This window comes from Drosophila nasuta, chromosome 2R (genome assembly GCF_023558535.2).
Source record: "Drosophila nasuta strain 15112-1781.00 chromosome 2R, ASM2355853v1, whole genome shotgun sequence".
Taxonomy (NCBI): Eukaryota; Metazoa; Arthropoda; class Insecta; order Diptera; family Drosophilidae; genus Drosophila; species Drosophila nasuta.
The window spans coordinates 31,352,142-31,365,172 of NC_083456.1; the positions used below are offsets into that span (position 1 = coordinate 31,352,142).

At 44.9% G+C, this 13,031-nt stretch overlaps 2 protein-coding genes across 3 annotated transcripts; both read left to right on the plus strand.

Moving 5' to 3' along the window:
- The first annotated feature begins 146 nt into the window (after positions 1-146).
- On the plus strand, positions 147-8,920 carry LOC132787295 (nuclear pore complex protein Nup98-Nup96). Of its 2 annotated transcripts, none has more exons than XM_060794239.1 (9): positions 147-767; positions 1,345-3,957; positions 4,019-4,495; positions 4,565-4,744; positions 5,529-5,716; positions 5,772-6,045; positions 6,099-7,119; positions 7,616-8,025; positions 8,088-8,920. In XM_060794239.1, exons 1-9 carry the CDS (start codon positions 488-490, stop codon positions 8,579-8,581), a joined length of 5,937 nt encoding a protein of 1,978 aa, XP_060650222.1. In that variant the 5' UTR covers positions 147-487; the 3' UTR covers positions 8,582-8,920. The 2 variants fall into 2 exon arrangements, with proteins under 2 accessions (XP_060650222.1, XP_060650223.1); XM_060794240.1 differs by lacking the exon at positions 147-767 and adding an exon at positions 915-1,057.
- A 2,112-nt stretch (positions 8,921-11,032) lies between these two features.
- On the plus strand, positions 11,033-12,109 carry LOC132787302 (uncharacterized). The gene is made up of 2 exons (XM_060794252.1): positions 11,033-11,301; positions 11,358-12,109. Exons 1-2 carry the CDS (start codon positions 11,176-11,178, stop codon positions 12,039-12,041), a joined length of 810 nt encoding a protein of 269 aa, XP_060650235.1. The 5' UTR covers positions 11,033-11,175; the 3' UTR covers positions 12,042-12,109.
- Positions 12,110-13,031: the final 922 nt, after the last annotated feature.

Sequence of the window (13,031 nt, forward strand, 5' to 3'; positions counted from 1 at the left end):
GCTGCGACAAGCGGAGGAATGCACACAAACAACGGACGACTGACAAAAATACAACCAAATATACTACTTTTATTATTTACAAAACCCTCGTACGGTTTTCATGTGCATTACCAGGGCTCCATAAACCACATTCGTTTTGACCGGCCACACTGTTTTGCTGCGGCCAGACATCGTGAAAAAAATTGCGGCGCGCCATTTCTGTGCTTGCGTTTTTATTGCTGATGCAAAATTGCAAGAACCGTGCACACGACCACAACAATATAAATAATTTTCAAGTGATATAAGTGTTATTATTGATAAACGGATAACTCACCCGGCCACGCCCACGGCGCAGTACGCAACTAGCGTGTCGTTCGTTGCACGCTTTGGTGAAATTCTCTTTTGTTGCGAAATTTGCGACGCCAAAGGAATTTGTTGAACACCGTTTTTTTCGATTAGTTTATGTTTTGTTCGTGTACAGCAATAACAACAAATCAAAGGCACAACAATGTTTGGTGGTACTAAGCCAACATTCGGCACAGGAGCCGCCACCTCAGGATTCGGCACATTCAGCAACACGCCAGCCGCAACTCCATTTGGCCAGGCGGCCTTTGGAAAGCCAGCGACGCCAGCATTCGGTGGAACGCCCGCCTTTGGGGCCCAACCGGCGCAGCCCTCGATGTTTGGCAGCACGGCGACGCCGGCCCAGCCAACTGGTGGTCTCTTTGGCAGCGCCACAACAACCAATGCCTTTGGTGGCACAACAACGGCGCCCAGCACATTTGGAGGTTAGAAACGAACAACTCTGTTTACAGTGAAAACTCGCTTGACCGAACAGTCAACATAAAGGCAACTTTATTGTGAAAACTGACTGGCATAGAAAAAAATGTCCGGCTAAGGGCGTTCGCTTTGTTTTATTTTAAAAATTTTAATCTGATAATTATTTCTTTAAAAAAATACTTGCAAACGAAATCCGCGAATTACTTTTAAATTTGTTAAATATAAAATTTATACGTTCCAGTTGCTATTCATATAATTAAATAACTCTAAATGACCATAATAAGATCGAAACAAAAATGTAAATTTTAAAGTTTTTAAAAAAGAAAACTTAATTTAATTGAATTTTTTTTTGATTAATTTTTTATTTAAAAATTATTTTCAAAAAATATAATTTTTAAAATTGCAATCCACAAAAGAGATAACTGAGAGAAAAATTATTTTAAAAAAATATAATTTCTAAATTTTAAAAATTGCAAAATTGCAATCCACAAAAGAAATAAGTGAGAAAACGCTTATTTTGAAATTTTTCATATGAATATTTGTTTACAGTTTCCTTCCAAATAACTAAATAAACTCTCTTTGCAGCATTTTCACAACCGCAGCAGACTTCGAACATTTTTGGAGCCACGCAGACAACAGCAAACACTTCGCTCTTTGGCCAAACGGCGCCCAGCGCCTTTGGAGCCGCCAAGCCGACGACGCTGGGCATGAGCAGCTTTGCCCAATCGACAGCAGCACAACCGACAACTTCGCTCTTTGGCCAACAGGCGACGGCAACCAGCAACACGGGATTTGGGGGCTTTGGTCAAGCGGCGCCCACAACAACAAACGTATTTGGCAGCGGAGCTGCATCAGCTTTTGGTCAACCTCAGAATGTGACAGTTGGCGCCGGAGTTGGAGGCGTTAACGCAGGCACTTCGTTGGCCAAGTATCAGCCCACAATTGGCACAGATACTTTGATGAAAGGTGGCCAACCGAACAACGTGAATACGAAGCAACACTGCATCACGGCCATGAAGGAATACGAGTTGAAATCCCTCGAGGAATTGCGCGTGGAGGATTACTTGAGCTCGCGCAAAGGACCACAAGCGGGCAGTGCTCCAGGTGCCTTTGGCTTCGGCAGCCCTGCGACAGCAGCTCAGCCAGCAGCTGGCGGACTCTTTGGCTCGACAGCCCAGCAACAGCCGACCACGAGTCTCTTTGGCCAGGCGGCCACCGAGAACAAGAGTCTGTTTGGCACCTCGGCCTTTGGACAGCCGGCGGCAACTGGAGCCTTTGGTGCTCCCGCTCAGCAGAATAACTTCATGCAGAAGCCATTTGGGGCAGCCACAACCACAGCGTTTGGTGCCACGACAACGGATGCCTCGAATCCATTCGGTGCCAAACCCGTTGGCTTTGGCCAGCCAGCTGGCAGCATGTTTGGTCAGGCGGCAGCCACCAGCGCAGCTCCCGCTTTCGGACAAACAAACACGGGATTTGGTGGCTTTGGATCGACTGCTGGAGCGCCTGCTCAACAGACTTCGCTGTTTGGCAACACAAATGCCACCGATCCCAATAAACCCGCCTTTGGTTTGGGCGCCGCTGTCTCCGCAGCTCCCACGGCTTTTGGTGGCTTCGGTGCCACGGCCACCAGTCAAGCGGGTGGCGGCATCTTTGGTGCCAAGCCAGCGACAAGCTTTGCGGCGCCTGCTTTCGGTGCCAGCTCCTCAACGAACACGGGCTTCGGCAGCTTTACGCTGAGCAACACAAATGCCGGCGCCACAGGCGGCGGACTCTTCAACTCCAATCTGAACAAGCCCGCCACCTCGGCCTTTGGCGGCTTTGGCACAAGCACAGCGGCGCCGCTGAACTTCAATGCAGGCAACTCGCTGTTCAATAATACCGCCAAACCAGGCGGCAGTTTGTTTGGTGGCGGCACAACGCTGGGACAAGTGGGTGGCACTGCTCCTGGAACGGGTGGCGGACTCTTTGGCAACACAACTACAGGCGGCACCTTTGGCAGCACGCTCGGCGGCGGATTTGGCACGCTTGGAGGCGGCAACAATGCGCTGTCCGGCATGGTTGGAGGATTGGGAGCGGCACCAACACAGCTGGGCTCGGTTGTAGTGCCCATACACCAGCAGATCTTGTCCAAGGTGACGTCACCGTACGGCGACACGCCCATCTTTAAGGATCTGAAGCGCAGTGATGATGTGGATGCCATGCGAGCAACGAATCCAGCGGCACAACAGGCAGTGCTGGACATGAACAGCAATCAGTTCAAGGTTGGCGGCAGCAAGGAGAGTCCCATGGGCATGCGTGTCAAGGCGCTGGGCAGCAGTGCCAAGAATCACAAGTCCATGTTCGATGGCTTGGAGGAATTCGATGCCAGCGTCGAGGGCTTCAATCTGAAGCCAAATGCCAAACGTTTGGTCATCAAACCGAAGGCTAAGACAACGGTAGGCTTAACTGGAACACCAACGGGTGATTCGAGTGGCACTCCGAGTCGCCTGGACAGCGGTAGCAATAATCCTGGCCAGCTGCTGGTTGCCGGCACACGCTCGCAACGCGAATCCTTTAATGGCGCCATCGCCAGCGAACCGGGTCTTGGTGGCAGCGCCAACTCTTCGCCAGCTATTGGCGCTCCGGTCGTCGGAGCCGCCACCGGGAGTATGGACAGCAGTCGACGTGAGTCGTGGCTGCATCCCAACAATCTGGCCAAGGTGCGTCAGCATAATATGATGCAGTCACAGCTGGTGGATCAGGCGCCGTTGAACAGCACGCTCAATGAGCTGGTGCCGCGCAAGCCACTGGAAACGTTCAAGTCGTCGCCCAATACTGCTCGTTTGTCCGTTTCCACCATACCAGAGAATCCTTTTGAGGATCAGAGCACCGCCAGCATTGTGGCACGTCGCGATACCTTCATCACGGAGCCGGGCAATGATAGCACGCTCTCCATGCGCACTCAGGAGGAGGATCGTCGTCAGACCTCGGACACTGAGCCGCCAGTTGCGGATGAGGACGCTGAGCCGCATCCCACGGGCATTGTCCTTACCCGTGTCGGTTACTACGTGATTCCAGCTCTGGATGATCTCAAGTCGTATCTGGCCGAGGATGGCTCCTGTGTGGTGCCCAGTTTCACGGTGGGCCGCGAAGGATACGGCAATGTGTACTTTGGCAAGGAGCTGGACGTAGCAGGCTTGAATCTAGACGAGATTGGTAAGCAGCTAATGTTATCCTATTAATGTTCTCTACTCTCAACTTTCTTTTATGCTTTTAGTGCACTTTCGCAACAAGGAGATCATCATTTATCCGGACGATGATAACAAGCCGCCCATTGGTCAGGGCTTGAATCGTGAGGCGCAGGTCACCTTGGATCAGGTGTGGCCGGTGGACAAGACCAAGCACGAGGCCATCAAGGATCCGCAGCGTCTGCTTGAAGTTGATTTCGAGGCCAAGTTGCGTCGCGTCTGCGAGAAGAACTCGACGCGCTTCATCGAGTATCGCCCAGAGACTGGCAGCTGGGTCTTCCGCGTCAAGCACTTCTCCAAGTATGGCTTGAACGACAGCGATGAAGAAGACTTGGAAGTGACTGAAGTGCCCACCGATCCCAAGAAGGCCAAAATGCTACGTCCACCGCAGAAAAGTGCCGAGGAAATGGCACGCAGCATGGAGGCCAAGGCTCTAGCTTTGGGAGTGGCCAGCGGCTTTCGACCCATGGACACCTCCTCCGAGTTTCTGTTAATGGACAAGACACGTAAGTTGGTGCACGATAAGTAACTAGAAAACCAAATAATCTTTCTTCCTTGATCGCTCTTTTTTGCAGAGTTCTTTCAAATGGGTTCCGGCACCGATTTCTCCATGTTTGATGCACCGCGTCCACAACAAAATGTGACAAGTCCCACAGCTGCTTTGGCCCAGGAAGTGGTAGGCAACAAGCCGCATAAGCTGCAGCTCATGAAGTCATCGCTCTTCGTGGAGGATGAAGGCAGCGACGACGAGATGGGTGAGTAGTCAAAGCAATGGCTGCTCCTTTGACCGACTTTTTATTATTATTGTTATTGAAATGGAAAATACCTTTATATGGTCAATATTTTTATGTTGGTATTGACTTCTTTTTTGTGGTTTATTGTATTGCTTCCTTAAATAAATTGGTGTTATTATAAACAGTAAATTGCAGTTAGAAAGAAAAGAAATAATAAAGTAATTTAGCGAGTTGTTACGGGTTTGTGTCTTTGATAAGCAAAGGTTAAATTGCATGCTATGGTTTGTATCCTAATTGAAATATTTTGAGCTGGGCATTGATCGTAGTTAAATTAGTCAAAGCAAATCATAAAAATATATATTTATCATATGTCCGTTTAAATAGAAAATGTGTTAATGAGTTCTATATATAATGAATTATTATTATTGATTACTTATAATATGGAAACGACTTTTATGTGGTTCATTATAAATGTTTTTAACATCTAATATTGTATTGCTTGTTTAACTAAAATTGTACATTCGTATAGACAGTAAATTTTAGTTAGAAACCGAACAAATAATATGAAAGTGTTTTTGCGAGCTGTTACGGATTTGTGTCCTCAATAAGCATTGGTTAGATTGTATGATATGATTTGTGCTCCAACTTTATGGAGAAATATCGCAACTTTAATATTTTAATCTACGATTTGATCAATCGGGACAAATAATAAGAATATAGAGATATCAAATTTTCGTTTGAAAAGAAATAGTGTTAAATTCTTCTGTTCTTTATGTTCTTTATTGAATTCAATTGCTTTGCACAGATTGTGGCCTGAACTTCAAGCAGCCATCTTTGGCGCGTCCCTCGAACTTGTTCAGCCAGGACGCACAGTTGTGGAAGGATTCGGGCGCTTCAGTAACGTCCGGTGAATACGGACGACAGTCGCCCAACCTGGGTGGCTCCTCTTCGGCCTCAGTGACCAGCATCATACGCGAATTGCAATCCGAAGAAGTAAGCTATGAAGTACTTAAATTTGTAGTCAAATCTAAATCTAATCTTATTCAAGGCCGCATCGATAGCAGCCGAGAGCGTTTTGCCAGCTGAAAAGCAAGTTTTGGGTGGCCTGAAACCCTTTAATTTCATCATCAAACCTCGTGTGGCGCCCATCAAAGTGTTTGCCTCTGCAGTGCCGCTGAAGCGTTCCATCGCCTTGGGTCACTTTGATCATTGGATTGCCGATTTGGGCTTCTACAAGGGACGCGGCTTTAAACTGAATTTTGGTCCTCAGAATATGATAATGGTGCCCAACACATTCAACAATCTGCGCAGCATACGCGAAGGTAAGTTAACGAACTTCCCGGAAAGAGAATGAATTAACTTTTTTCGTTTTCAGCTGGCGACAAAGCTAATCCAGCTGCGTTGATCTTGGAGCCACGTGCTGCCAATGATTATTCGCCTCAACTGCTGCAGTTGATGCAGTTCAACACTGTGAACATGTACGAAGGATTCGTGGAGAGCATTGTGCCGCATCTCGAAGTCCAGCTGCATGGTTGCAATATGCAGCAAGTGGAGGGCAGCGAATGTCCTTTGCTGCAATCGGATGGCGGCACTCAACTGATTGCCAAGCATCTCAGCGAGGCCATCAAACTGAGCAGCAGCAGCTCCGTGGCAGCTTATGCGGTGTCCGTTTGGTCGCTGCTCTTTGCGCTGTGGGGAGAACACGAGGAGCTGAATGGTCAGGACAACAGCTCGCACTATGCTGTGATGTGTCGTCGCAATCTGCTCTCCGAGTGGCTGGAGAACACGCTGATCAGCAAGGATCTGCTCTCGAAGAAGGTCAGCAGCAACAGCTATCTATCACACATGCTCGATCTGCTTAGCTGTCATCGCGTTACCGAAGCCTGCGAATTGGCCTTCAACTATGACGATGCGAATCTTGCGCTGATCTTGTCACAACTCAGCTCGGGGCCTGTGGTGCGCATGCTGTTGGAGGAACAGCTTTTCGCCTGGCAGCAGAGCAAGTCCGATAAGTACATAACGCTGGAGCGACTCAAGATGTTCATGCTGGCCGCTGGCGTGCCGATGATGCAGTCCTCCCAAGGTGCCATCAATCTGCTGGAAGATATCAACTGGCTGACCGTCCTTGCCCTGCAACTCTGGTACTTTACACAACCCACTTCGTCCATTACCGATGCCCTGCTCGAGTACGATAAAGCCTTCCAGGCGGAAGAATGCTACGCAGAGCCACCTCATCCCAGCTACAAGGAGACAACGCAACAACCGACGACTAGAACGCAACCCGTCTACGATTTGCGTTATCATCTGCTGCAGCTGTATTCGCAACGCGTCCATTCGCTGGAACAAACGCTGAATCCCATTACACACACCACAGATCCCATGGACTTTCGTCTCAGGTAAATTCCTCTTTTTATACCCCTTCTTGAATATAGTACTAAATCAATATACCAAATATAGCCTTCGGTCTATTTTTTAGTATTCTCTGAATATTCATATAGTATATTATAAAATTAATACTATATCAGTATACCAAATATATAGCTTTTGGTGTATACTATACCTAATATAGCCATTGGTATATTTTTAATATCTTTGTGTTATATTCATTCAGTATATTTTAAAATTAATACCATGCCAATATACCACAGTGATATGTTTTAGTATTTTTGTGCTATATTCATTTGGTATATTTTAAAATTAATACTATATCATTATATCAAATAAAGTCTTGGGTATATTTTTAGTATTTCTGTGGTATATCATTTGGTATATTTTAAAATTAATACGGCGCTATTTTTCTTTTATTCAAAATGGGTATCTCAAAGTCGATCACACTCGACTGTATCTTTCATGCTTGTTTGAATAATTAATAAGTAAACTCTTCCCTTTTAGCTGGCTACTGCTGCAAACGCTGGAAGCTCTTGGCTACCGCCATTGCAGTCCTTTGAGCACGGCGCAGTTGAATGTGGACTTTGCCAGCCAGCTGGAGAACGAAGGCTTGTGGCAATGGGCCATCTTTGTGCAGCTGCACATCAAGGAGCGCAATCAGCGTGAACGTGCTGTGCAGTCTACGCTGCAGCGTCATGTGACCGTCTCCTCAGATGTTGCTCTCAACGAAGAGGAACAATTTATTATCGAACAATTGGGTGTGCCGGAGAGCTGGGTGGATTATGCCAAGGCTCTGAAGGCGGGCGCCATGCAACTGCATCATTTGCAGGCAAAATATCTGCTCAAGGCCAAGCACTGGGTGCTGGCTCATGAAATCATCTTCCAGCACATTGCCCCCGATGCAATAATCAACAGTGAGTTTGCTAGTTTAAACAAATTGAGTGCGTGTATTTAATAATGTGAACTTTCTTTGCAGACAAATTGGAGTATTTGTACAATCTGCTTAGCCAGTTCGAGCAGGACGACAGGCATGAAGTGAAGGTGCCAAACTGGACAAACCAGGGACAGATCTTCCTCGACTTTATCCACATTAGCGCCAAGTTTAAACAGATCCACAATGTGAGCAGCATCGAAGATATTCACGCTCGCTGGGAGAACTTGAAGCCCCAGCTCAGCGAGATCTGTTCCCGCATCAGCCTCTTGCCTTGCCCCACCTCCAAGCATCGTTTGTGCCAGAGCGAGATATCGAAGAGCCTCAGTTGCCTGGTGCATGGCATCTGTATTGTTTGTCCCGAACTGGAGCCGTGTGCCGTATTGAAAATGGCATTGGAACGTCTGCCAATGCCACAGGAGTACTCCACCAAAGAGCTGAACAGTCTGCTCGATGAGCTGATGAACAAGATTGAGGGTCAGTCGCCGTTCACGGAGGGGGCGGACTCTGCGAACCGCCGATCGATGATAGAAATTTAAAAAAAACACGAATTATTAAATATGTAAGACAACCTTGAAGACCGGGAGATAATTAATTCACAATGTGTAGCTTAGGCAGAATTTAATTTAGATTTATTCATGTATGTGTAACTGTTAGGACTTCTCCCACAAAACGCGAAACAAAACAAAAAACAATATTGTATAATTAAGACCCACAACAACTGTAAAATAAGGAAAAGCTTTGTTACAAAGACAACAACATGCAAATATTTTGAGATGATTTATTGTTAATTTGTTTACTCTCTATATGCTCAACACAACTTTATAAATATGTATATGTATATCTTATTCTTGAACAAAAAAAATAAAATTGCAATTTGTTTAAACATCGAAAGCTCGAATTTGAATTTGAAATCGATTCGATTGGTTATAGCACATGTGCATCAAAAGCGCAATCCCTAAATAAATTGAATTTCAAAACAAAATCTAAACATGTTTTTTTTATTTTATTATTTTTTTTTATTTTTAAACTGACAATTGGATTGTGTGGTAGTTGTGTTTAAAATTTGTGTATATTTGTGTCTTTTCTAACTCATGCACCGCTTTTTCAATTTTTTCTTCGCTTCCAGTTAGCGCGACTAAAAATATGTTTTCAGGCTGCTGCTGCTGATCAGTGTTGTACTCCAGCGTTTGGCTAATGCGCGATTGAATAATTCGATTTAGTTCTTTTAGGAATATTGACTTTTGATCCGGTGCATCCGGTGGCGATAGCGGCTCTGCCTCTCCCTGACGCGATGACTCATTATTCTCTGCTATGCAAAATTAATAATAATAATAATTAATAATAGAATAATAATCGCGGTACACTTGCGCAGCTTGCAAAATTTTTTATTTTATTACACAACTTTTAGCAAAACTCACCTGCCATGTTGATGCGTTCTCAAACTACGGTATATGCGCTGACTGGAAGCGAAGAAAACATTTAAAATATATATGAGTTAAATGTTTCTTTGTACACAAATATTAAAAACAGAAATATTATTACAGAATTCTGTAATATGTTAGAAATACTCACAAATAAAACGACAGTCCTATTTGAAGAGCAGAATCAGACTGACAATTTATTACAAAAGGCATGTACATATATGTGTGTATGTCAGAATCTATGTATGAGTGTATTATCGTCAGAGTTGCATAGAGTAGGCTTGGAGTTGCATAGAGTAGGCTTGGAGTTACCGGATCGGCATAAATGAATAATAATTATTCCATGTGGCCGGAGAGAGGGGCATGTTAACTCCTCCCCCCCTCAGTCCGAAGAGAAGGCCATACAGTTAACCATAGGGGGGAAATGGCCGGATCGGAGAAGGATGGCTCGGTGACGTGTTGTTGGTGTATGCCACGAACTCCGACGATATTTTGAATTTTACAATTTTTGTGTTGTGTTCTTAATGTATTGTTTGTCGGTGTTATGGTTTCTAGGATATTTACTCAGACTTCTAAAAAAGTTTAGTTCAAGCTGTCCGTACTCGTACGCTTTCTCGATCGTCTCTGGCCTTTGGTTTCTAATGGCTGACCTAAGTGGGTCCTTTAATCCAACTAGGAATGTATTTAGGCAGAATCTGTCATATTGGTCACGTTTGGACGCGAGGGAGTGTCCACTAGGGTCTGCTTCTCTGGTAAGTGACATCAATTCACTTCTTATTCTCGTGGCTGTGAAATATAATCTTCCCATACTGAGTCCATCCGGAAGATTATGTAGCTCTCTAACAAGCATTTCTTCTGTCTATGTGCTGGAGTATAGTCGCTTGAGGTTTGATTTGATGTCATCCCAACTGAGGAGTACATCGCAGACACTCAGTGCTTCGTCTGCTCTGCCTTTAATTTTGTCACGTACAGTTCCAAGCAAGTACTGTCCGTATGTTGCTTTGTCCACTGATCCGGCTAACAATAGTAGCTGTTCTACTCTACTTATAAATCTGTCAAGATTGTCAGGTGGGCCTTCATAGGTGGGTAATTGATGTACAAGGCCTAGTAATTGGTGTAGATTCAGGCTTGTGCTTATAGGGATAGATGAATCCATAGCGTTGAATTATTATTTGTTTCCTACTCTTTCCTGTGTAATAGATATTAATTATTATCAAGAATTTCACAAGCGAAGGTAACGCAAACGCATACATACATATGTACATTTTTACATGGCATTTGCCGAAGTGAACAGTATCACTGTGTGTGATTTTTATACCCGCTACCCATAGGGTAGAAGGGTATTATAACTTTGTGCCGACAGGAAATGTATGTAACAGGTAGAAGGAGGCATCTCCGACCCTATAAAGTATAATTGCAATTTGTTTAAATATCGAAAGCTCGAATTTGAATTTGAAATGCTGCAAGCGCGCTTAAAGCTTTAGCACTTAAGCGATATCGATAACACTAGAAATCGATTTCATTGGAGACACACCTGTTGCTGGATGAGTTGATATGCGAAGTGTTTGCTGCACCCAGCGATCAGTCGTCGAGTGACTTTCATTGCGAATACAACGCATTTGAACATTTCTCGAGTTTGTGTAACAAAATATTACGCTTATAGATTTTCTAATTAACATCAAGTCAAATATACAAAGGGTGTATCCGATATGGCCAACTCAACTCCAACTTCCTGGTGCGGTCGTGGCGACAAGCCCCGTGTCTTTGAGAAGCACGAACCCATCATCTGCTACGATAAACCAGCTGCGGCTCTTGTCTCCAAGGAACTCTATGATGTGAGCTAGCTTAACTGCGTTACGAAGTGATCTCTTAATATATTTTTGTACTCTAGGACAAGCGTTTCCATGCTCTGACAGGCGATGTTATCGAAACTTTGGTGGTGCCAAAGCGAGAGGCACGCACCTGGACCATGCAGGAGGGCGATCTGTGTCGCATAACGGTACACGAAGGATCGCAGGTGGGCGACGTGAATTTCTGGAATCTGAAGAATACTCAGGAGCGCTTCTATTCGGGTAAAACGCGTCAATTGCATGCGGCCCATCTGAAAGTCTACGATAGACTGTGGAGCTGTCTTCCCTATCTTCGCCCCATGGCCACTTTTGTGTTCGATACCTTGGCGAAGTATGGTATCGATGAAGATGGCGGTGCTCTGCACGATGTTATCGGCACTCGCTGTGATGATTATACTTACAAACTGATCACCGGTAAGGATCGTGTCGGCAGTTGTCACAGTTCGCTGGTCAAAGCTGTGGTCGAGGAGCGAGGCTTGACGGAGCAGGATGTCCACGATGTGTGGAACATCTTCATGTGCACCGGCTTCACCAAGGAGACGCAGCAATACTTCTGCAAACCAAGTCCGGCTCGCAAGGGGGATTTTATTGAATTTATTGCCGACATGAATTTACTGGTGGCTCTCAGCGCTTGTCCCCAAGGCGATGTCTCCATTCCTGTGGGTGCTGAGGTGCCCGATGAAAACTGTCATCCTCTGAAGGTTGAAGTCTTCCGCAGAAAGTAATTGTACATCATATTTATATTAATAATGAATTGCATGTGCCAAATAAAAAATGCTGCTTTGTTATCAAATATCCATGCACTTTATTCTGCGTTACAAGTTACACTGCAAGTGCATGAACAGCTGTTGAAAGCATTTCTGCGCTTCGCAAAAAACAAAACATAAACAGAGAACCGAGTGGCTAAGAGAGCAACTCCTGTTGTCGTTGTGTTAGTGAGCTTACACACATTTTGTATATACTATAATGTTTGAGGAGAGCAGCGTTGCGTTTCGTGGTGTGCGTGAAGTCTACGCTCAGCTGCGACACACGGACACGCGAGAGCGCGGATCATATGGAAAGAGAGCGATGTGTGTTCTACATGTATTTGTGGGTTTCAGGCAAATGTTCAATACCATTGCAATTGGCTCTCTCAGCGACACATATGTGTGGCTATACGAATGTAATCGGCTCCCTACGTTTAACTTTGGCAACTGAAATTCAGACGCCTAGCAGCTGGCACCGGGAGCAGTTATGGAAAATGTGGATGGAGTAATTTGGAGACTGAATAGTACAAAAAATTTGAACTTATTATTCTATCTAAAGTGTACTATTGAACGGAATCAAGTACAGTCTGTGATATTTTTGTAGTCAACGGCCTCAACAGTTCATTAGTGAGTTTGTCAGTAATTTTCCACTCACAAAAGTTGCTTGTCAACAACAACAGGCTTTATACAGCATACAAATACATGCAAACGAAGGCAACAGTATTTATTAGCTCTGTGAAGATAAGCACAGTTCGAAATCGCAGCAGGTTCGGAGTAGAGGGAAAGGCCACGCGTAGACAAAGGCAAGTCTGGGAACTGTAAAATAGCATTTACAGGGTGTCCAGCTTAAGTATCGAATATTTTACTTGAATTATAAATGCAATATTATATTTTGTGCATATTTTTCAAATTGCAAGCGCCAAATATATTATATTGTATTAGTATTGCAACTCACTAATACCACAAAAG